At 48.2% G+C, this 25,434-nt stretch overlaps 1 protein-coding gene across 2 annotated transcripts; it reads right to left on the bottom strand.

Moving 5' to 3' along the window:
* Nucleotides 1-25,065, bottom strand: ELAC2 (elaC ribonuclease Z 2). 2 transcript variants are annotated; one of them, XM_008010419.3, is made up of 24 exons: nt 24,736-25,065; nt 24,089-24,139; nt 23,880-23,950; nt 22,787-22,851; nt 21,470-21,527; nt 20,236-20,304; nt 18,711-18,830; nt 17,671-17,729; nt 13,436-13,494; nt 13,269-13,341; nt 12,503-12,615; nt 11,033-11,128; nt 9,987-10,125; nt 9,820-9,902; nt 7,765-7,883; nt 6,035-6,131; nt 4,157-4,295; nt 3,551-3,589; nt 3,315-3,424; nt 2,576-2,675; nt 2,377-2,497; nt 2,038-2,116; nt 1,303-1,447; nt 1-658 (listed from the first exon to the last, which is right to left on the bottom strand). In XM_008010419.3, exons 1-24 carry the CDS (start codon nt 24,978-24,980, stop codon nt 431-433), a joined length of 2,478 nt encoding a protein of 825 aa, XP_008008610.2. In that variant the 5' UTR covers nt 24,981-25,065; the 3' UTR covers nt 1-430. The 2 variants fall into 2 exon arrangements, with proteins under 2 accessions (XP_008008610.2, XP_008008609.2); XM_008010418.3 differs by having other exon boundaries at nt 9,820-9,905.
* Between the last annotated feature and the right edge of the window lie 369 nt (nt 25,066-25,434).

Here is a 25,434-nt window from a genome sequence, read left to right on the forward strand (position 1 = left end):
TTCCAAACTCGATCTTTATTGCAGCTGAAATACTATTTTCGTTGAGTCTCGGACACTTAGACCCAGTGTTCCTGCGACTCTGCTTGTCTCTGGCGTGCAGAAAATCACTTTGCTGGATGAGAGGAAGGGTGCTGCCGTCTGTTTCCATGACTTCTTTAAATACTGCCTTGAAGTGAAATTAGTTCATTTGCTTGCTTCCGCGTAGCAGCCTCCTGTTCCGCAGCTGTGCCAGGCACCAGTCCTAAGAGGTGTCTATAAACTAGTGCTTATCTGGGAGTCCAAGCCTTGGCACAACTCCACACCACCTATCCTGAGCTGCCTCCTGAGTGGACCGTGCTCTTCAGCTTCTACCAGCAAGGAGGGCAGATACGGGTGCGTGCGTGGGGCAGAAGACACACAGCCGTCAGAGTTCAGGGTCACTCCCAGATCTTCACTGGGCTCTGACCTTTTTGCTCTGTGGCTCCTCTGTGTGGGCCCGTTTCTGCTGGGGCTCCCCATCCTCCAGGTCGCCTGTCAGAGCCCTGGACAGGAGGACCGCCCGCACCTGTCGCAGCTCCCGCCTCTCCCTGCGCTCCTCCATCTCCTCAATGTCGCCAGCAAACAGGGCTTTCAGTGGGGGAATCAGCTTGGGCACTGTTGGAAAGTCTCCAAAGGAGACCTAGAAGACACAATAGAAGACAAGGACATGCCTCAGAGGAGCAGAGGTGGGGACAGGAGCTGGGAGAGATGCAGTCATGCGCTCACACAGCAGCGCCAACGCCCCCTCCTTATGCACAAGCCAACAGGTCACAGTTGAAATGGAAAAAAGCATGGCATGGAGGGAGCCCTCTAAAGAAGGGACAGAGTCTCCCCAGGCCTGGCTAAGGGCCTCCGGAGAGGGAAGGGAAAGCAGTCCAGATGCTCTCAAAGTCAAACTCCTGAAAAAGGAGGTCTGGTTTGGGCCCCGCCCCTTCATTCCGGAAGGCCAAAGCTCAGGCCTGGCTTTCCCACTCACAAGAGGCAACCACCTGTCTCACAGGTCTGTGCTGAGGCTCAAATGCCATGACTGTGTGAGCAGTCCAGGCCTGAAAAGACTCTTCAGAAATTTCCAGTGGACTGAGACTGAAGACTAGCTGGCCCCTGCAGGAGGTGGGTCTCACCAGCAAACCCAGCGTGGTTCGACCTGGTTAGTGACGGGTAGATACCCTTTCCCATGGTGGCCCCAAAGAAGAAAGCTAACTCCAGCTGACTGTCTTACTCAGTGTGTAGAATCCCGTCTCCCTGCCCCGTCCCCGCCCCGTGCTACCCACGTGACATACAGACCTTCATGTGGTCAAAGGCGATTCCCACTTTCTCGTTGAAGTCAGGGCTAAAGAGGGGGACCTTGGCGTAGCGCTGGCTGAAGTGGTTCAGCATGATGAACTCCGCGTTCATCCGCATCCCCACACTGATGGCTTGGGACGTTGTGCTGCGGGCAAAGGACAGAGCAGACTGAAGCTGAACCCAAGTGCAAGACTGCAAAGAGTGGCACAGACCCTGGCAGTCAACTGCTAGGGTACCTGGGGAAGCTGGTGGGTTTTCTTAACGGGCACCTCCGTAGCCAGCACAATCTCCCCTGAGGGCCAGAGCCTTCACACACTCCCCTGAATGAAGCCCACCCTCTGTATTGGCTGCCAAATCTGTCTATGAGGGCACCCAAGAGAAAGCACAGGGCCCACCTGGGGTAATGCACTCTTTTGTTGAAATTAACAGCCCAAGATTCAGTCCCCCAAACCCCACCCTCCCCTGGCAATTCTCTGACATGGCTTAGAGTTTATTCAGCTATTTCTAAATGCTTTCAAAAAAACTGTGCCTCACTCTAGAACCTTGCCTAGAAAATTCTGCAAAAATAAAGGCCAAGGGCCTGTGAGCATTGCCACAGGTCAAGGAAGCCCCCATAGCCCTTGATAGGAAGCAGGGCAGCACCACATCAGTGGAGACACAAATGATGGCTGCTCAGTGTCACATAGTAGGGGAGGGAGAGGATATGGGGGACAAGGACTAACCGGCCTTTGCTACCTGTGTGTCTTTTCCACTGCTTCCTCTTCCAAACCATCTTCCAGGGTGGCTTCATGTATCAGGAGGGTGGCATCTTTCCCTGGAGAAAAAGTACAAGGATCAGGGCAGAGTTCTCTGCAAGAGCAGCACACAGGCCTCAGTCACGTGCTGTTTCCTGGTCTCAACACTCGGCTCCCCTGGCCCTGGGTCTGCCTACTAGGATGATAACCAGAGACTCTGAGGGCGGGGACCTGAGTCTCCTGCCTCTGCTGCTGTTTCCCCACAAGCTCAGCTGCATTCACCTCCAGCGACACAAACCCCAGAGCAACCTCACGGTGGCTAGTTTCTTCCTCTACTCACCCATCCGGACCAGAGCCTCACAGGGCATGGTGTCCCCGGAATAGACCACTTTCCAGCCAGAGGCGTGCACCAGCGCACAGCCAAACGCATGCCTGCAGTGCCGCACCAGACAGGTCTGAAACTAAAAGGGCGGGGCTGGAGGGCTCTGCAGCTCTGCTCCCCACCTCGCCCCCACGATGCCTGCGGCGGTGCCCCTTACCTCTTCCAAATCACATGTTCCCAACAGCGAACTGATCAATCTTTCCACTGCAGGACTGGAGATCTCAGCCCCTTCCTGAAGGCATTTGGCAGGGATCATACTGTAAAAAGACAAAACATTTAAAACGATAACAAACATTTCTTGCACATCTGGAACCAAAGTTTAAGTCTTTGGCTGGAGAACCCCAAAATCATTCTTAGGTGGAAACATGATTGAAATCATAGTCCCTAAGATGAAGAAACAGCTGTCAAATACAAAGAGCCAAACCCAAGCCTCTGGGCCACTGGGAGAGACCCAGCAGGTGAATGCCGCCTCCAGCTCAGGCAGCACAGGCCACGGGCGACTCCAGCAGAGGGGACTCCTTCCCCTTGAGGTGAGGATGGCGCCACCTCCCGCTGGCCACACACCTGGTCTGGACAGTCTCTGTGCTAGCCACTATTTGGGTGCTTGGCTCCGGAACTCTCATGAAGAAAAGCTGGTCAATGTTTATTAAGAAAGCAGCTCAGAACTCAAATGAGGACTGGGAAGAAATGCTTCTAAGAAAATAAGCATGACATGGGAACTATCTAATGGTTTCTGTCCTTCAGCCAGAGCACCTCTCTCCTGCTTCTGCCTTCTGGGACAATGGCAAGGGCAAGGCTGCTGGGGGATAGTGGTAACTGCCCCAGTGTCAACCTTGAGCTTCTGAAGGAGGTGGAAGCAACAACAACCCAGGGGCCAGGCTGCCCTGGATGCTCACCTGACGTGGTGCAGGACCTCCTGGCACTGGTTGTGGTACTGCTGGAGCCAGGCTTTGAGCTGGGTGGGGGCAACCACCAGCAAAGGGCGAAGTGGCTTTCCCAAAGATGCCTGAAACAAAAAATCCAAGTGCTCACTCAACGATGGAACATCTCAATAAACGCTGGAGGCCAAGAGGCGCGGCGGATGATGTGTAAACCACTGGAACTCAAAACGTCGATGAAGTGCCGCACTTACCAAGGCTCGTTCTCTCTGCAGCAAGATATTTAGCAAGCCCTGGCAAGGAAACAGGAAACATGCATTAGCCAGGCCCGAGGACGATCTCCTTTGGGTTAGGGTCTGCAGCCCTCCCTCTTGCAGGAGTTGCCAGCCCTATGTCACCCACCAGCCTCTAACACAGCCGCAGTGGGGGTGGCACATGCTAAGCCCCCTGCGCCATGACCCTGAAATGTCACAGTGTGTTGGGAAGAGGGCAATGGCCCTGGGCCCAGCACCCCAGGAGACCAAGCACCCCAGGAGACCAAGGTGAGGGTCTCATAGCCACACCTCCTGCATCTGGCCAAAGCTTCCTCTGAGCAGGCCGTGTGAGATTCAAAATTCAAGGAAGGCTGGGTAAACCCAAACCTGTCCTGCTGCAGGAAAGGAACTAAATAGAAAGAGAAGACATTCCTGTGGCACAGAAGGACTACGTTGAGTTTTGTAAAAGACCATTTCCTAGCTAGAGATGAGTAATAAAAGCTTGGGCAAGTTAGGGAAGCAGAGGAAAAGATGCGGCTAAAGGGCCAACTCAGTGTGGCAGTGCCTCCTCCAGGCTCCAGCTTTGTGGTCCAGCCCAACACTCACCGTGTGGTGATCTGCGTGCAGGTGGGACACAAACACGGCAGCCAGGCTGCCCAGGACCCGGTCCACCTGGTCTCCGTAATGACGGTACAGCTGCCCAAACGTGCCCTCACCACAGTCCAGTAGCAGAGACGTGTCGGAGCTACAGAAGAGAGGAGCAAGAGAGTCACCGCCACTGGGAGGGCTGCCGACAGTTCAGAGGCTGATGTCTGCTTTGGACAAGACCAGGAGGCAGCTGTAGAAATGTCTGGCTCTCGTGCTTTTCTTTGAGGAGCTAATATAAAAGCCAATTAATTGAACCGTAAAGGTAAGTTTACATGTGTCATCCTGTTTACAGCAAAGGATTATACATGGAACCCTGAAACCCTTTCAAGTATACTTACACAAAGGCTGGGCTTCAAAAAACAAAACAAAACAAAACAAAGTTTATAGGAGGCTTAAAGCATTTAGTCCTAACAATGAATCTGACTACACAGACTGACTGTGGCCACAGCCTCTCTTGAGAATACCAGGACAGACACTGGGCCATATGAGACTGTTTCTAGGTCCCGCTGCCATCGGACTTTTCCCCCTTTGCATGCGGTCGGGGTTTCCTCAGTTCATGTCCTCAAAGACACCTGGGGCAGGGCGGGCTGCAGGTGCGTCATTCAGGGAGCTAGTTAACGCAGACTCCCAGGTGTCACTTGGGGTTTCTGACTTGGTTTTAGGCAGGGCTCTGGGAGCTTGGATTCGGACAAGCTTCTTGGGCTATTCTGATGTGCAGTGCATTTCAGAAGCTCTGCTCCAAGGCAGAGAGAGTGCTGACCCGCTCTGGCCTTCTTCCTTCTCTGGGAGGAGCCAGGAAGACGGAGAGGGCTGCACCCATTTTGCAGAGAGAAGCCTCAGTGCTGAGACATGACTTTCCGGGGAAAAGGGAGTTGGGACACAAAGTGGCAAGAGCACCTTCCCATTAGCTTCAGCCGGTTCAAAAGCCACTTGCAAGGGGGTCAGGTCAGCAACTTAAAAAGCCCTTCTTCCCCCAGGATCTCAGCCCCCGGGAGAGGCCAGCTCACTCCAAGCTGCTTTATTGCATATCCTCGTCCACAGAGAAACACACCCCAGATTGTGTATTTCTGATGTCAGGGCACATCTCGTCACTGCTGTATGTATTTAATGCGCTATTTGCTTGTTTCTCATCCATCACTAGCATCTAAGATGACAAAGCAAAATTTAAAAACAAACCTACTAATGCACAATCTTATTTTCTTCACATACTATCTGCAGAGGTAACATGTACATTTCACAACGCGTTTGACTAATCTCTCTGCTGATAAATGACCCCAGGCAAACCCAAGAGAATCAACTAAAAAACATGTCAAGGGGAATCCAATAAAGGGGCTGAACACAAATGTGCAGAACCCTAAAGCTTTTTAACATACTAGCAACAGATAGCTGGGGGACAATACCAGCTAGCAATCCAGACCCCAAGTCCCCACTCAAACTTCAGATGCCCCACTTACCAGCTGTAGGAACTACAGCAAGTCGCCTCTCTGAGCATCGGTTCACCCATCAACAAAATGGGTAGTTACTCACCACTTCATAGGATTAATGTAAAAATTAAACGAGATGATTTCTTAGGTGTAGTGCACACAGTAATATCAGCTATTTTTATTAAAAGACATCATGGGATGAACTGTGGTGATTCCCAGGGTAAAAACATTGCTACTGAGGCTATAAAATGCAGTAAGGCCACGCTCCTCTCCGCGACACTCCAGGCGACATGACAAGTGACAGGGCTTGATGCCGCTGCATTTTCAAATCGACTGGTGGGTGCAGCAGGGCTTTTGTTTAGAAAGGAAACACGCCTTTGATGGAAGGACGCTTCCTGGGAGAGCAGCATACCTTATGTTGACGAGTGTGGCACTGACATTTCGAATCTTCATCGGGACGGCAGACCCTGTTCCAAGGAAGACGATTTCTGGGTACTGACTTCTTTTCTCTGTGAAAAAAATCCATGTGAAACAATCCGTTCCTTGGGGTCAAAAGTGAGCCAGCATGCAGCCCTGAGAAGGGGCAACGCTTTGAGTCTCATTGGTTTGTCCCCAAACCTCATGTGGAAACGTGCTCCCCAGTGTGGCGGTGTTGGGAGGCGGGGCCTAGTGGGAGGTGTTTGGGCTACGGGGATGGACCCTCCTGAGTGGCTTGGAGCTGCAGTAGTTAAGTACTGGCTCTCAGGAGACTGGACTACTTCTCAAGGGAATGGATTTGTTCCCGGGGGAGGGGGTTGTTATAAAGCCAGAGTGCGGCCCAGGTGTTCCCATCTTCACAGGCGTCCACTTCCTACTTGCCCTCTTCTGCCATGTTATGGCACAGCGTGAAAACCTTCACTGGGAGCTAGGGCCGTGACCTTGCAGAACCATGAACTAAATAAACCTCTTTTCTTGATAAATTACCCAGTCTCACATATTCTTTTATAATAATAAAAAACACACTAAGACAGATGGGTAAGCAACACAGTTCCGTCCAGCTTCCCAGGAAGGGGACTGACAGGCCCCTGGCAACCGCCCCCACACAAAGGACTTCACACCAGTGTGGGACCCACTGGCTATTTGTCACCAAAGGGCTGAGAAGAAGAACAAATAAATTCTCTAGTCCCTTCTTCAAAAGAATTTCTGTCATTCTTTTACATTTAAAAAATGACATTTCTTTATGCTGGGAATTGTCATTTATTTGAAGAGAGCAGTGTGTGCCTTGCATCCAGCTCTTACTGCAAGACCATGCACTTCAGTCTCATCCTTCCAGTTCTATCAGGTAGGAAATGCTCTGCTTCACAAGGGAGAAACAAACTCAGAGGCCCAGGTTTCCAGTGAAGATGGTAAGAGGCAGGGTCAGGATTCAAATCCAGGGAGACCCGATGGTTCCAAAGCCTGTGCCCGGCCCTCAGCCTCAGTTGAGTGACGTGGCCAAGATCCTCCAGGGATGTGCATCCACAAAGCCAGGACGAGATCCCTGCCAGCCAAGTCCCTGTTCAAAGCTCTTTCCACAGGCACTCACCAAACTGTTTCACTCAATGCGTGTCTTGTCAAGAATGCTGGGGTGCCATCGCCAAATGCTCTGATTGGGTGGAATTGGGATTCTTTTTTTTTTTTTGAGACGGAGTCTCGCTCTATCGCCCAGGCTGGAGTGTAGTGGCACGATCTTGGTTCACTGCAAGCTCCGCCTCCTGGGTTCACACTATTCTCCTGCCTCAGCCTCCCAAGTAGCTGCGACTACAGGCGCCCGCCACAACACCCGGCTAATTTTTTGTATTTTTAGTAGAGACAGACTTTCACCATGTTAGCCAGGATGGTCTCGATCTCCTGACCTCATGATCTTCCCGCCTCGGCCTCCCAAAGTGCTGGGATTACAGGCGTAAGCCACCACGCCCAGCCAGGAATTGGGATTCTTAAACTCCACAAAGCCCCCTCCTCCAATGGCCATAATTCTAACATAGAGCCAAAGTAGAGAAGCCCTGGATTAAACTGAAAAGACAGGTTAGAATGCGCCCCGCCAGCACTCTACTCAATGCTATGAAAACAGCAGCAGGCGGCAGAGCCCAGGAAAGAAAGGCTGCTCTGCGGGCTCCCACTCACCTGCTGGGGCTGGGCCGTCCTGTGCACTCCTCCTGTACTCCTGCACGCTCTCCTGGAAGTTGGGAAGCTGCAGCGCCTCGTCTATGAATTCCTCAGGATTGCAAGTAATAATGGCATCCCTGCAGGGGAAGAGAGAAGCATCTCAGGTGACGGACGGCGTATATGGCCTCAGCAGACCCTAATGTGGATGTCCAGAATAAATTCAGGGGGACAATCTGCAGGAAGTTCCTTCCGATCAACACTGAAGGGTAAGTGACTAGGATCTGGGGCAGTTCTGCTCCACCGCCTTTTGGATGCTGCCTCGCTCTGCCTCAGGGCCAGTCACTACTGATGCTCAGGGCAAGAGGCTTTTTTCTTTCTCTGTGGCCAGTGCTGCTGTCCTGGTGCAGGACCCCAACTTCTACTTCCCAGGCTGTGACAACCAAAAATGTTTCCAGACATTGCCAAACGTCCTCGAAGGGGTAAATGGTCCCAGCTGAGAAGCAGAGCCCCTAGAGGAGGGACTCTGAAACTCATGTTCACATCCAGGAACCTTAGCAAAATGCAGAAACCAATTCAGCAGCTCTACACTGAGATCTCACTTTCCTAGCAAGCCCCAGATCACATGGAGTGACAACTTCTTGGACAGGCGGCTCTTCAACCTGGCAGAGCATTAAAATCATCTGGGAGCTTGTGAGTCCCAAGCCTAACTCTCAAGATCCAATTCACTAGGTCTGGGGCAGGCCCTATGCATTATTTTTCACAAGCATGAGGTAAATGTGAATGTCAGCTAGGGCTGGGAATCGCTGCTGTGTGTTAAGAGCCTGTGCAGATGCCGACAAATGGACACCAGGTTCTTTAACCCCGTGATGTCGCTGTGGGCCCGAGTCTTGCTACTAGTCTCTTAAAGGGCCCCAAGTATCCAATCTCAACAGCACACAGCATCCAGTCATAATCCAGCACATGCTCTATTCTAATACAAACACTGTGGAGTGGGCAGGCAACTTAAAATCAAGGTTCAGATCTTTAAAAATTAAAACAGGCCAGGTGTGATGGCTCATGCCTGTAATCCCAGTACTCTGGGAGGCCGAGGCGGGTGCATCACCTGAGGTCAGGAGTTTGAGACCAGCCTGGCCAACATGGTGAAACCCTGTCTCTGCTGAAATTACAAAAAATTAACCAGGCGTGGTGGCAGGCGCCTGTAATGCCAGCTACTCGGGAGGCTGGGGCAAGAGAATTGCTTGAACCCGGGAGGCGGAGGTTGCAGTGAGCTGAGATCACACCATTGCACTTCAGCCTAGGCAACAAGAGTGAAACTCCGTCTCAAAAAGAAAAAAAAATTACAATTAAGATGTGGGGCAGTAAGGCTGTTCACTTTCCTGGTTGGAGTGTACTGGAAGAGGCTTTCAAGATGGCATTTTACATTTATTAAGTACCTTAACAAGTGTCACACTCTGGGCCAGTAATCCCACATTTAGGAATGACTTGAAGGGAACAGACTTCCCATCAAAGATTTATATATAAGACATTTATTGTTTCATTAAAACAGCAAAAAATTGGAAACATCCCAAATGAGTAAACATCCCTATTTGGAATACCAATAAAAATCTTGTTACTTAAGACTATTTAGTGACACAGGAAAAGACTGTCAGGCCATAAACCCACACACACAAATCAAGAAACACAAAATGTTATCAACCATTATCTCTGGGCCGCAGGATTATGGGTGACTGTTCATCATACATTTCTTATTTTCTATACTGTGAAACACATGAGCTCTATCACTGCTATTTCCATGCAAGGCAATCTTGGAAAAGGAGAACTACCGGCCCCAATCTGCCCACCTCAACCCAGCCTGGAGTAGGCTGCTTTTCTAAATAAATTCGCATTGGCACACAGCCAAGCCCGCTCATTAGCTTATTGTCCGTGGCTCTTTTGTGCTCAAAGTGGAGTTGAATAGTTGCAACAGAGACCATATGGTCTGGAGAGCCTCCTGAAACATTTACTATGTGGCTATTTACAGAAATGTTTCCCAACCCCACTGAGACGATTCCATTAGTTCAAGATGGCACAGACCTCTGCCACTCCCTCCTGGGACGGAGCTGGTACTTGAGGAGGCATTCACCCTGAACCACGGGCACGCTGAGGGTGGGGCCCTCCTTCTGAAAGAGACAAAATGCATTCATGGAGAGAAAGAGAGGGGGTGAGAGCTGGGCCAACGAGGGGCTGGTCTGAGACACTACCTTACAGGGGAAACTGGTGAGCAGGGGGAAGATGTCTGGGTGGATGAGGTTGAGCTGGGTTTGAATCTTGTAGCTGCGAAGGTTGTGAACTGAGGCACAGTTCTCATTCAGGACCAAGTGCTGGGTGTCAGGCCCAAACCTGTGATGAAACAGACCCGGCATTTGCAGCGTTTGTTAGGAAGCAGTTCCCCGAGGAGTGGTGCTGAGCTCGGGAGTGGTAATGTGGATGAGGTGTTCAAACAGTTCAGTGACTTGCCCCAAGCAGTGTTACTACATGGCCAAACATGGTCCCACTCCTGCTGTCTCAGAGCCCAGTGTTCCCTAGCTCAGCTGCCTTTCGGGTGTGCTGGGAAGAGTGACAAGAAAAACAAGAAAAAGAAGATGTCCAGGGCATACAAATAGGGGACTCAAACCCTGAGGAATGAAAGAGACAGCAGGAGAGCAGGCCACGCAGTGAGGGGCAGGTAAAGGGGCCATGTGGGGAGACACAGGCAGGGGCCAAAAAGCAGCCCAAGGTCACCCCGCACCCGAGCTCAACTCATACGCCTCCACCTGGCCCTGGCCAGCGATGTCCTGAGGAAAAAGTGAAGCTCCCTCTCCTTCCGGTGACTAAACATCTACCTCCCAGGGCTGCTGGGGACGACCCTAGAGGAAATGAAGTTAAATGAAGGGTGTTTCACACACTGCCTCCCACAAAGTGGGCATTCAGTAAATGGAAGCTGTCATTTTATATCTGCAATCTCTTCTTTGGGATTCACTTCTGGAATCCTCAACCAAACGGCAGTATTTGTTCAGACACCCTGAAGAGCGTGGAGGATGTAAAATAAATGGAATCGTGTGGACACTGCGCCACCTAGCGGTGCATTGTCCTCCTAAGTGTGGCACAGATCTGGGACGCCTAGAAGTCTGGGAAGGCAGGAATCCCACAGAAAGTTTAGGCAGGCGCAGAAGGGTAGGTAGCGTTTGAAAGAGCAAGAGGGGAGGAGAGGGGAATCCACCACTGCCCAGAAGAGTTACCCCAAGTGCCGCTGGGCTGGGCTCCATACCTCTCCATCCACTGCTGGTACCTGCTGTCCACAAGCACAGATTCTGGGGCCATGTGAACCACCAAGGCCACGGGGGCATCTGCCTTTCCTTGGTACCTGGGCAGAAAAGTGGGGCTTTACAAAGTGATGCAGACTCAGGACACACAAAGACAGGGACCACGCAGTCAGGGAGGGGCATCGTGCGGCCCTCTGCGGGCACTGCAGTGAGGTGACAGGCTCCACACCCAGGCCATGCTCTCACAGCAGACCCCGGTGCTGGGCCTTTTCCAATGAACACGGGGTTCCTCTATCTGGCAAGCTCTGCTCTGGGCCTTCTAGTCGGCCTGGCTGATCCTTTCTCAGCACTGCAGTTCCTTATAGGGGTCTGACCTGCAAAGCCAGACCCAGGCTCTCCCTGCCTCCTCCTGCTCCCTCTCTCCTTTCTCTCTCATGAGCATTTCCTCGAATAAACCTCCTACACCTCCAATGCCACCTTGGTGTCTGTCTTCCAGAGGACCTGAGACACAGGCACGGAAAATGAAAATCGTCTGAAATTCCACCACCTGGACAACAGAGCACTTACTAACATGCCGATGCGTTTCCCTCCAGTTCCCTTTAAAAAGAAATGCACATGGTAGCTATTTTTATCTACCCCACCATCACCACGCACATGGCTCTCAAATGACACCTCACTCACTGAAATGAGTTTTGGGCTCTGCTGCCCAACACTTGATTAAAATACAAAGCCCGGGCTACCGGGGCACCCACATTCACCCACAGAGAATAAAGCGGACCACGAAAGAACTCCTAACACTCTGACTCGGAAGGGGTACAGCAGCCCAAAAGGATTTGTTGTGGTAAGTAGAAAAAAACAAGTGAAAAAATCCAGGTAGATACAAACTAGGAACAGGAAAAAAACAAGTAAACCATTAAGAGTGAGGGAAAAGACTCAAACTCAGATACGTGAGTCAAAGATGATTCCACCTGGGGTGAAAACTGAACTGCAAAACTGGATAACTTTGATGGAGGACAAAAAACAGAGTGGCTGGTGGCCCAAAAGACATTCCCTAGCTGTGATTCCATCCCATAACGCAGACTCTTGACCACGACAGTCTCACATACTCTGACCCACCTCATTTGTTTCAATTCAGGTAATGGAAGAAAATTAATTCAGTTCAAAATAATCTGGGCATTAGTTAGAACTCAAAAAAGTTCTAGAATTTCTTCTAGTATAAGAGCTGTAAGAGTTCTAGTTGAATTTCAAGTCCTCAGTGGTTTCTAGTTTTCAATCTTTTCTAATTTCACTTTGAGGCTGTGTACACCAGAGCCCACCAACTACCAACAGTGACTTAAGGCAGGAGTCCTGGCCTCTGAACTGTAAACCCAGACAGTGGGCCTTCCCAGAAACACGGCTCTTGCCACAAGATGCCCATGTCGATGCTGGGCTGCGCTTCAGCTCTCACTTCTCCCACCCTAGAGACCCCACATTACCTCTGAAAGGTGGCATTCTCACAGATGGGTTGAATGAAGCCTTCATCTGGACATTCTACCACCACAAAAGCAGCACCAGGATCTGGAGGAGTACACAGCTCGTCAGCCAAAATCTGCAAAATCAAAAAAAGCCCGTCCACTGCAGTCACAGCTCAGCCACCAAACTGAACTGCCTTCGACGCAACTACTAACATGACCTATCCTATCCAGCGGGCTGAGAGGTAAACAAAGCACAAAACCAACTTTACACATCACCATCAACACCCTTCTGGTCTCTTTGTGGATACCTAAATAGGTAACTGTCAGGCTGAGGCACTTCAGGCCTACACTGGCCAGGAAAGGAGGCTTGGCATTAAGGTTTTCTTCAGTCTGTGGCCACTGGTCCTAATCATCTTAGAAGTCAGAGGAAATATCTTGACAAAGAATACAGTGACATTCCTCTGGACCATAAACCCCAGGCCCATCCATATGGGGTCTGTTGTCAGACACTGTCCTGAAGTCAAGTACCAGGGAAAGCATGCCCCCTTTAAGGAGGAGGATGACCAGATCCTAAAAGGACAATCTACAAAAAAGCTCGAATGCAGCCGTGTTGACATGCGGGACAAACACAGATAAAAGAGGCCCTTTTGTCACTTAGCTGAGTGATGTCCAAACTGTTCTACGTCCTTCAAAAGTGGTGTCTGTAGGGCCTGAAGCAGACAGATCTGCCCAGCATTCCAGACCCTACCTGTAACTGCTGAATCATCAAGAAAACCAGGCATCTCACCTCTCTTCCTTCATGAGTGATGCTTTTCCCCTCCTTGACAGCAGCAATGATGGGACCGATGGCAGCTGTCCCACTGAAATGAAGAGGCACGGCCTCCGTGAAATGGGATTTCCTTAAGTGGAAAGGTGTACCCAGTGGGTCCCAAGAAGCCCCGCCCCCACACTCACACTGGAAGACCCAGCTCCTTTGCTTTGAGCACCAGGAAGCTTCCTCTCTTTAAGTGAAGCTGCAGCAAAGAGAACATAAATGTGATTTTAGCGGCTAATGAAGAAGTTTGGTTTTAATCAATTTTCTCAGAAGTGTATTTTTCCAGATTAAAAAAAAATAACGTTGGCTGGGTGCAGTGGCTCACGCCTGTAATTCCAGTACTTTCAGAGGCTGAGGCGGGAGGATCACCTGAGGAGTTTGAGACCAGCCTGACCAACATGGAGAAACCCTGTCTCTACTAAAAATACAAAATTGGCCAGGCGTGATGGTGCACGCCTGTAACCCCAGCAACTCAGGGGGCTGAGGCAGGAGAATCATTTGAACCCTGGAGGCAGAAGTTGCAATGAGCCAAGATCGCGCCATTGCACTCCAGCCTGGGCCACAAAAGCGAAAGTCCGTCTCAAAAACAATAAAAAATAAAATAATGTTATTTGCTTACAATTCATTAAAACACCATTATTGCTTTCAGAAGGTATACCATATTCTGAAGAAGTCATTTATTGTCAAATGCTTTAGTACTAAAAGCCAAAATGACTTAAATCAGTGTTTTATTTCCCAGCATTAACTCATTACACATTTAATAAAATGTAATTCAATATGAAAGTTAGTAAATATCCTTCAAGTATCATCGAGGAGAAACACTGTTCTGTCATTCTACCTTCCTCCATAGCTAAAGGAATGTCACCAGGGTACTGCCTAACAGAGCAACCAGCAAGCAAACTGCCACGTAACATAATATTTCAGTGACAGTGATAGGCTAACAAAAGGATGGATGATTTTATTTCTCTTGTATTTTTCAATTAGTTGGCAATATAACGTCATTGCTTTTATCTTGGAGAAAAATTACAATAAAAAATCCCTAATAGGCCAGGCCCCGCAGCTCATGCCTGTAATCTCAGCACTTTGGGAAGCCGAGGCGGGTAGATGATGAGGTCAGGAGATTAAGACCATTCTGGCTAAGGCGGTGAAACCCCGTCTCTACTAAAAATACAAAAAATTAGCCGGGCGTGGTGGCATGTGCCTATAGTCCCAGCTACTTGGGAGGCTGAGGCAGGAACCCAGCAGGCGGAGCTTGCAGTGAGCCGAGATCGCGCCACTGCACTCCAGCCTGGGCGACAGAGACTCTGTCTCAAAAAAAGAAAAAAAAAACCAAAGCTGCAATGTATTATTATTTTAGAAAGGCAAACAATAATTCTATCAGAAAACCTCATGATCATTTTATAGGAAAAAAAAAATTTTCACACAAACAGAAAAAAGTCAGAAATGACATGTAGGCCTTTGAGTGCCGAATGACATTTGATTTTCATTTTCTCCTTTAAATCTTCATCAACTATGTGCATCTTCTTTTAACTCCCTGAAGTTAAAAAGTTACTCATGGACGGGCGTGGTGGCTCACGCCTGTAATCCCAGCACTTTGGGAGGTCCAGGCTGGCAGATCACCTAAGGTGAGAAGTTTGGAACCAGACTGGCCAACATAGCGAAACTCTGTCTCTACTAAAAATACAAAAAAAAATTAGCCGGATGTGGTGGCAAGCACCTGTAATCCCAGCTACTTGGAAGGCTGACTTGGGAGAATCGCTTGAACCTGGAAGGTAGTGGTTGCAGTCAGCCAAGATCGTGCCACTGCACTCCAGCCTGGGTGACAGAGCGAGACTCCACCTCAAAACAAAACAAAACAAAAAAAAGGTTGGGCGTGGTGGCTCACGCCTGTAATCTCAGCACTTTGGGAGGCCAAGGCAGCGGATCAGGAGGTCAAGAGATCCAGACCATCCTGGCCAACATGGTGAAACCCCGTCTCTACTAAAAAAATACAAAAATTAGCTGGGCGTGGTGGTGTGCTCCTGTAGTCCCAGCTACTCGGGAGGCTGAGGCAGAAGAATTGCTTGACCCCGGGAGGCGGAGGTTGCAGTGAGCCGAGATCACACCACTGCACTCCAGCCTGGGCAACAGAGCAAGACTCCGTCTCAAAAAATGAAGAAAAGAAAAGAGAAGAGAAGAGAAGAGAAGAGAAGAGAAGAGAAGAGAAGAGAAAAGAAAAGAAAAGAAAAGAAAAGAAAAGAAAAGAAAAGAAAAGAAAAGAAAAGAAAAGGAAAGAAAAGAAAAGAAAAGAAAAGAAAGAAAGAAAGAAAAGGTACTTGCAGACTTAAGGCAGGGAAACCCATCTCCCTGGAGCTGAACTCAACCCATGGAGACATGTTCCTCTCTGAGGAATGCAGAGTATTTGGAAGACTGCTGAGAGCCAGAACGCAGCCGACAATGCCCCAACAGTGCACCAGCTGCCTAAAGCCAAGGTCTTCCACCAGATGAGTTTCTCAGGTCCTCATGCCAACAGACTCCTGGAACTTGACCTAGCTCAGCTTTATTGCTTTCCAAAACCCCACCTGAGAGCAGCAAATTAATTAGAAGAGGGGAAAGGGGGTTACAGGCTAATCCAGTGACAGCAGCCCTTAGAAGCAGCAGCTGAAGACAGCAAGGAAGGAGATGGAAAAGCCAGGGCAGGCAGCTGGCAGCCCCCAGGCCTGATAATAGGGCAACTGCCTGGGTGTGTAAAAGTGAGCTTGTCACTTCTCACCATGCTCACTGTTACCTATTCAGGAAAAAGCAGGAATGATTTCAAGATTACCATATACAACAATTTAAAAAACAGTATAAACATAGATTATCAAACATATTTTTAAAACTTTAAAAAATGATTTTGCTGTCTAAAACTCAAAAACATACAAGTAATAAGCCTGTTAACAATAGTACTTAACTTTTAGGAAAATCACATTATTCACATAAATCGACAAAAATGATACCGGCAATGATCTTGCCACTAAAATTACTACTTACTTTCATTATTATTTTCACTTGTAGGTTTTAGAATTTAGATAAAAATTCCAAATATATTTCAAAATCAACATTAAAAAATAATCTAATCCCACAAAAAGGCAATGAAATCTTTTCACATATTTAGACAAATTTGTTGCGAATTGTATTGATAAAATTTTAATGTGTAATTCTATTAAAAATAAGCCACCAGTCGGATCTTACAAACAGCTTATTGTAACAAAAATTTTGAATGGAATCTCACCGATTTCAGAGTTACAGATCTAGGCCTTTGTGAATGCTAGCTAATATTCCAATCAATCTGATGTTAGACCTTAGCTATTGCAGGTGAATGAAATAAAGTACAACAGAGTTAAAACTGACTTCAAATAAAGGCCTGATGGAGTTGAAGGAAAACAAACACAGCTGCCTTCAATAATTTCTGAATTCTAAAAGGGCGAATCGCTGGCAAATATAAAAGAATATGGACCAGGCATGGTACTTCACGCCTGTAATCCCAGCACTTTGGGAGGCCAAGGCGGGTGGATCACCTGAGGTCAGGAGTGAGACCAGCCTGGCCAACATAGTGAAACCCCGTCTCTACTAAAAATACAAAAGTTAGCTGGGAGTAGTGGCATGCACCTATAACCCTAGGTACTTGGGAGGCTGAGGCAGGAGAATCACTTGAACCCAGGAGGTGGAGGTTGCAGTGAGCCAAGATCATGCCACTGCACACTCCAGCCTGTGTGATAGAGACAGACTCTCAAAAAAAAAAAAAAAAAAGGTATGGAGGCTGACAGGGCACTGGAAAAAAATTTAAAAGGAAAAAAAAGTTTGGGGTTATTTTGAGAAACAGAGCATCTAAACTCTGAAACCTACAAGTGATGACAATTATGAAAGGTCAGTAGTGATACTTGTTGCAGGCTCATTGCCATTATCATTTCTATAGAATATTTTTTTTTCTTTGAGATGGAGTCTTGCTCTGTCACCCAGGCTGGAGTGCAACGGTGCAGTCTCAGCTCACTGCAACCTCCTCCTGTGTTCAAGCGATTCTCTTGCCTCGGCCTCTCAATTAGCTGGGATTACAGGTGCACGTCACCACACCCAGCTAATTTTTGTATTTTTAGTAGAGACAGGGTTTCACCATGTTGGTCAGGCTGGTCTTGAACTCCTGACCTAGCCATCCACCTTCCTTGGCCTCCCAAAGTGCTAGGGTTACAGGCGTGAGCCACTGCACCTGGACTTCCGTCAGTTTTTTTGAAGATCTGCTATCTCTTCTTGTCTCAGGTAACAGGAACAGCTACCCTCAAATTATTGAAAAAGTGTACACCAGAGTTCGCTGACCAAGCCCCCAGTCATGTACAGCCCTCCAGAAAAGCTCCCTTACCTTACAGATGAAAGCAACAACCAGGGAAGGGTCCCTTACCCCTCTTCTCTGGCTAACACCTGAGGAAAAACACATTTAATTATCACAGGGTAAATGTGAAAGTTGTCAAGACATCACAAACTGATTACGACCTGATACCTAATTTCACCTCGCATAAAAATTAAATAGACACAACTGTCCCAATACAAAGGCTGAAGACACTAATACACTCAAGAAGACTTTCTCCCCCTACTTATGTGGAGATGTTTTTGGGTAAATGAAAACACAAAACTCTCGCCAGAAAAACTTTAGAATGGCAAGTGAATTTTTTTTTAAATCATACATTTCACCTAGGACTGGGGAAGAGAGAGAAAAATATATTGTAATGTGCTTTATAACGCATACAACATGAAATAACACAAAAGTTCACAGGCCTGCAGAGAAAATGTTGGGGTCTTCACCCAGTGCCATCCAAACAAGGACAGCATATAGGGGTCAGCCGGTTCTCAGTCACTAGACAAGACCTCAGGACAGAAAGAGGAGCTGCCGAGCTTTGCCAGCGCTGGTCTTCTGTTAAGGACAGCAAACTCCTGAAGCAGCCCAACTCCTGAGTTAATCTAAACTTAGACTTTTAACTCCATTTCCCAGTGGGCTCTCATTCTGGAAGAAGAGGTGCAGATCCTCTCACTGATTTGACTGTCTCATTGGCTTTGCAGTTACAGTTTCCACATTAAACGGAAAATTTGCATGAAAGTTACATTAATGAAAAATACAAAACGAATCCGTTTGTCAGGCCCTGTTCTCTGGGAAAACAGACCAGTTTTGGGCCTACCCAGACCCTGTGGCCAAAACTGTGGACTGGCTGTTATTAAAGCTCCAGGCTGCCACCTTTACAACAACCCTTCTCATTCCCCGCAAGGGCCAAGTCATCATAAGCCCAGGAAGAAGCATCTGTTTACACACGTGGCTTTCTTAAAATAACGACTCTCTTCAAGCATTACGAGGCAGAGAATTAAGAAAACATGAGCTTTTCTGCCGCTCTGTTTTGTTTATACTATTACCACAGGGAAGGTGCGGCTCATTCTCATTTGACTCGGAGTCTGAAGATCGCTCTGGACTGAGCCTGCTGAGAGGCCTTTCTGGACTCTGCCATGGTTGGTGCTTTCCACTCCTCTGTTCACCTGGTCAGTACAGACACCACCATATTACACACTGCACAAGGTGAGCGGAGAGTCGAGGCCCAGATGTTTATATGTGGGAATGCCAGAACGCCAATGAAATCAGCACACCTTTTACTATACAGTAGGAAATAACTAGTTAACTTCCTACCTGATTTCTGGGGTGCATTTACGTCCATTAATCTTTATGTTTCTGCTTAGCTCACAGCCTTGACCATGGTACCAGCTCAACAATGTGTTATCTAAACAGCATGTGAGCTGTAGACATGCGTATTTATTATGACTCCCACTAAAAAACATAGGCCTAAAGGGTACCTATCTCCAGAGGGAGCCTCATTTTACATTTAGTTAAGGCTCAAGATCACGGGGAAAAAATTCGCTGCTCTAAGAAGCTAAAGCACAGCTGCAATGACGATGAACATAAGTTCATTCATTGAGGGCTGCCGGGCACTGAAAAAACGATGGTCAGCAAAACTGAGCATGTTAACATCGATCACGCAAGTGACACGTGAAAGTTACCTGTCACATGCAATGGAGTGGAGAACAGGGTGCTAGAAATGAACAGAGGGATGCAACTAAGGCTGGAGGTGGCTACAGCAGGACTCAGGTGTGAGAAGGCATCTGAGAAGGAGGAGCGAGCCAGTCAATGGGACTGCTGATCAGCCCATCACAGCACTGGCCTAGGAGCACCTGTGCCATTGCTCCAGCTAATTCCTCCCCTCCCTGCTACCTTCTGCCTTCAGTCAGCATAAGCCTCATCTCCGCCAGGTTCTGGACTTCTCTGGCCTTTGCTAGGTGCTCTGGTCTGTTACCCATCAGCACTACTTGGTAAGCATCGCATTAGTTAGCATTATCAAGGAAACACCCCTACTGCTTGGTACTCTCTTTATATGTAAGTAAAACCAGACAAGAATGTCTTTAGCCAAGCTCAAGGACAAGACTGACTCTTTTCCTAAGCTAAGACCACATCATCTGGCCCTGGTACTTCAGAATTTGTAGGAGCTTCTAACCCCCTTGTAAGTTGCCGTAATCATTATTTATTTTTAAAAATCTATCTGTGCAAACCTCTTCATGATCCTCTGATCAAGAGAGTACTTACGCCTGTGGGAAAAAACCTCCAAGCAATCAATGTGCCAACTTGAATGTAATCTATTTACCAACAGTGCTTGATTATCTAATATTCCAAAGCATAATCACTAACATTAGGCATGGGTTAGACGTGCTTATCCGTAAGATGGTAAGCTCCTTAAGGGCAGGGGCCATATCTTAATTCCTCAGCTAAATTTTCTAATCATGCTCAGAACACAAAACAGGGTGCCCAAAGCAAGTGTTCAGTTTCTATGTTCACCCATGTTTTCTTTACTCGGACCTACACCCTCCTCCTGGGAAACCTGGCTTTCATACTCACTGTGTATGGGGATCTGGTAAACTGTCATGGTTTCATCCTTGTATTCGGGGGCAGAGTGGGGCCGCACAGCTACAAGAAAACCACACGACAGCAAAGTGATTGCATTAGTGAAGATGCGTGGGAAGAGTAACTTCCAGGATCACCAACCACTGAGCAACTGAACTGCCTCAGAATTATGGTGGGAATCTGACATGAAAACCAGACTTTCTAAGGAGATTGCTATTTTTAGGAAATAAATAAAAGTGTATTTTGGTCAGCCATTTATATCTACTACAGCCAGATGAAGAGACATTATAATCATTGGTGACTATCCGTTAAAAATGTAAAAACAAGAAACTAGTACTCGACTTTCAGAGGCCCAAGTTAACAAACAGAATTGTGAAGCCAGGGAACCCATCATCTCAACCAGAGGAACTGATGTATATTTTGAAACCAAGTATTAGTGTTTCTATAAAAGAGGAGTATTAAGCCACAGACGCACACCAGTGCCAGGACAAGGGCCCTGCTAGCATCCTCAGTGACGCCTCTTCCCATCAAGAGTCTTCCCATCCGCTACACAGCTGGAGCTGCGTTTCAATGTACAAAGTTGGCCATAAAACCTTTAGGAGCCCCTCGTCACCCCCACTCCCAACTCAAAGCAACTCAACGACGAGAAGCACCTCTGGAACTGAGGCAGGAGCCCTGCTGTCTGGATGGAGAATGCTACCCAGCATGTACACAGGCACGCATCGGCTGTTTAATCACTGCTGCTGACCTGGCCCCTATTTTTACAGCATGAGGTGGGAGCACAGAAAATGTCACTATTTAGAAAACACATCTCCAGCCGGGCGTGGTAGCTCACTTTCTCACTTTGGGAGGCCGAGGTGGGCAGACCACAAGGTCAAGAGATCGAGACCATCCTGGCCAACATGGGGAAACCCCGTCTCTACTGAAAATACAAAAAATTAGCTGGGCGTGATGGTGCGCGTGTAGTCCCAGCTACTCGGGAGGCTGAGGCGGGAGAATCCCTTAAACCCAGGAGGTGAAGGGTGCAGTGAGCCGAGATCGCGCCACTGCACTCCAGCCTGGTGAGAGAGCGAGACTCCATCTATTAAAAAAAAAAAAACAAAAAACATCTCACGGTGATGAAGCATTTGATTTTGAGGTTTAATGTTGATTTTTTAACGGATTCTAATTTGAGAGGTCAGGGCATATATGAGTTAGAAATAGCAGATAATGAGTCTCAAAGACATACCCAGTTCTATTCCTTTCAATGGACCAGAAAATATTTTGATTGCTTCGAGGTATTTTTCCTAATGAAAAACAAAGAAATGAGCAGTTATGGCTGAACAAATGTAGAACACAGCAACTATTCAAATATTTAAAGGTTACCAATAGGTATCAACATAAAACAAAGCTTAGTGAGTATTTTGAACATCATTTACTACAAATATTTACTGAGTATCCATTATGTCAGATGCCAAGGACACAGCAGGAAAAAGAGATGGAGTCCTTGCTCTAATCATGCCAGTGCCACAAAATGAAACATGATAACACAAACAGCTTAGTGGCATTATGCTAAGTGCTCTGCAAGGAAAATGAAAAATACAGAGGGCCAGGATCCAACTTGTCTGGAGGAGGAGACAGTTCTGGAGTAAATGACCCTCTAGCTGAGCCCTGAAGGTTCAGTAACAATACAGGCAGCAATTAAGAGGCAGAGGGAACTTGGGGGAGGGCGAAGTCCTGAAGAGGACAGAGTTAGAGGGGTGTAAGAGACAGCCCATGCAGCTACAGCTCAGCGATGGGTACAGATGGAAGTAAGGGTAGGGGCTGGGGCCTACAGGACTTGTAGGCCATATCAAGGTGTTTTGGATTGTACTGCAATGGGGAGCCCATGAAAGGCTTTAGCGTGGCAAGTGACACACCACTTTTCTGTCTTAATGTGACCTCTCTGGCTGCTGTGTGGCAGACGGATTACAGGGAAGACGAGAATGGATATGGGAGGCTATTGTAGTTTGCAGGTGCAGAAAACAGAGATAAGGAAGGCCTCGATAAGAGACAAATGGATGGATTTCAAACGTTATTTTGGGGAAAGACTTAAACAGGCCTTGGTAACTTTCTTCTTAAGAATTGGAAAATGAACTATTATATTCAACAACATACACATGACTTCTCATGAGTGTAATAAACTGGCTTGAAAGGTAAGACAATGTCAGAAATTTATTGAATAAAACAAAAGCTGCCCTTTCTTGTGTGCCTACTTGGTGCCAAACATACATCTAATAAAGTGATCTAGTGTTTTATACTGGCTACATCATCTAATCTTTAACAACTCTATGAAACATGATAGTAATCTTACAGATCAATAAACTAAAGCTCAGAAAGGTAAAGTAACTCGTTTAAGGTCACACAGTTAATCAGGCTTTGAACTCATTTTAACTTGAAAGGGGAAGCATTTCAATGATCAGGTATCCCTGGAGGGCAGAAGACTGATTTGCAAAAAGGAAAACTCTTGTTACTGACATTACAAAAGGAAAGGTTGGTTTTGAAAGACGTGTCAGGAAAGACTCACCAGTTGTGGAGGTCCAGAAAGTACACACTTGGGAAGCCCGGTTTCCTTTAAAGTAAGAATCATTCCTAAAAAGGATGCATAAAAATCAGATATCTCATCAACTTGACCTGCCGTCACTAACAGGAGGAGCACCCTGTACTAATCCAGCTATTTATCTACATCTCCTCCTTCCAGCTTTGGAAGTATCACCAGGGAAGATGCACAGAGCAGAAGTGATGCCAGCCAGAGGTGTAACAGACATCAAAGATTCTTTAAATGCCTCTAGAATAGGCTGAATTGTTACTAGGGTGAAGTAGCAAGGCACCCAGTGTGCAAAATTTAAGGAATCATGAAAGTGAAGGGCGGCACCCTAAATGCCTCACCCTAGTCTCAGTCCTGAGAAGGGAGACTGGTCTAACACTTCACTCCTTCCTGTACATGCCACCAAGCCCACAGAATTTGGATGCAACACAATCCTGACCTTCTAGTTGAGAGACATAAATGACAGGGTAATCTGGACAGTGGGTATGTGTGTGGCTGCCAATGGCGTCTACGGTAAACATATTAACTATAATTACCACCACTAGACTCTCCAGTTTACTGCCACAAATCTCTGGCCCCGCAACCCAAGAAACTAAGAGATGGTAACACTCAGAGGGGGTATCCATATTAAAATCTGTTCTTCTGAGTCACAGCTTTTAATGCTCTGTGCTGCAGCTGACTGGGCTGCTATAAAAAGAATTCCAGCCCAGGTGCGGTGGCTCATGCCTGTAATCCCAGCACTTTGGGAGGCCAAGGCAGGAGGATCGCTTGAACCCAGAAGTTTGAGACCAGCCTGGGCAACATGGCGAAACCCAGTCGCTACAAAAAATACAAAAAAAATTAGCCAGGTGTGGTAGGGCGGGCCTGTGGTCCCAGCTATTTGGGAGGCTGAGGTGAGGGGATCACCTGAGCCCAGGAAGCAGAGGTTGCAGTGAGCCAAGGTCACGCCACTGACAAAAAAAAAAAAAAAAGTCTAGCTGTCCAACCCACCCCAGACTCGGAAAAATGGTCACGCAGGTTAAATTCCCAGAGACTTCCCACCAGCCTCTGACACTGCAAAGAATATACTCACCACTTAAGCCACCAACATTAGACCAGTGCATTCGAGTCAGGAATATGTTGTCCAGGCGAGCAACTTTCAACCTAAGAATCAGAAAACATTTAAACAGGATAACACGAACAGAACAAGGACCACTTTTGCTATAAAAAACAACTGGCCTCTCATTTCAGCTTTCAAGCCCCGTAATCAACTCCCCCTCCAAAAGCAAGAGACTGACTCACTTGTGCTCCTGCATGAGTCTCTGAACGCCTTCTCCACAGTTGAAGAGGTATCTACAAGACAAACATTACACAAGACATTCAGAAGGTTTTATTCTGTAAACTGACACTAATTAGATGCTTTACTGTAAACTCTGGGAAAAAAAAAAAATTAAAAGTCAATGTTGGACCACCGAACCACATTTCTGCTATTAGGATGGTGGGTTTTGAGTCCTCCATAGGAGAGGTGGAGAGGAGTGGGGGTCTGTGTGTGTGGGTGCTGGGACAAAACGGGTTCTTTCCCCATCACCGGCTACACACCAGATCTGTCCACTCCACACACTAACAAAGACACACCGGCCTTGGGGTGCACGGAAGAGGGTGGAGCTCCGAAAGTGCTGACAGCCAGGCCAGGCCCTAGGGTTGGGAAGAGGACGTTCTGACCCAAGTCTGAAGTTCTTCACAGATCCCCAGAAATCACATGGATGCAAAGAATCTGGGATTTCCCACCCACCCTAACTTTACGAACCCCCGCAACAGTGAACCACATTTGTGAAGTAGGGAAGCCGAAGCCCTGGGAGGTGCCCCAATGCTCAGAGGCTGCACCGCACTGAGGGCCCGGCGGGACGGGGCGTGGCTCGTTGAGGGAACCCCAGGCGCGGCGCACTGACCGGTTGAACTCGGAGAAGACGTAGAGCGCGGTGCCCGCGTCCCGGCTGCCCACTGACACCACCTGCAGGTACACGGTGTTCGCGCCGCGGGAGGACCCCGACGGGCCGCGCTTCTCTCGCGTGCGCAGGTGCCGCAGCGAGTCCTTGGGCGGCCGCTGGCGGCGGGCGGATCCCTGCGATATGGTGCGTCCCTGCGACATGGTGCGTCCAGCCGCGGACCGCAACAGCGAGCAAAGCGCCCACATGCGCCCGTCTTCACTAAAACTGAGAAAAGCCGCCGGTCACCTCAGTCCGCGCGCCCCATGCACCGCCCAGCCGCTCCGCGTGGCAGATTCAGCCAATCAGCGCGCCGTGCATCGAGCTGCCCGCCTACGCGAGGCTGCTCATCCAATAGAAAGGAGTCTTACTGCTCGTGACTTGTCAATTGTCAGTGGCCATAGAGTAGAGGAATACTAGAGCGTCTCAAGCGGCCCCGGTCTGTTCCGGTTTCCTGGCCTCCATTTTTTCCGGAAGCTGTTTTTCTCCTGGGGCGGGACTTCCGGAAGCACCGTGTCAGGAAGAGCCTTTCTGTGGAAGGCGCGTCTTAGAAGTTTAGAGTGTCGCTGAGATGCGCCTGTTCTCACCGGATAAGAGCTGTGCCCTCAGGGCACGTCAGCTCCATAGAGTTTGAGTTTGAGGTGATTGTAGTAGTTGTGAGGA

The sequence above is a fragment of the Chlorocebus sabaeus genome, chromosome 16, assembly GCF_047675955.1.
Source record: "Chlorocebus sabaeus isolate Y175 chromosome 16, mChlSab1.0.hap1, whole genome shotgun sequence".
In the NCBI taxonomy this organism is placed as follows: domain Eukaryota; kingdom Metazoa; phylum Chordata; class Mammalia; order Primates; family Cercopithecidae; genus Chlorocebus; species Chlorocebus sabaeus.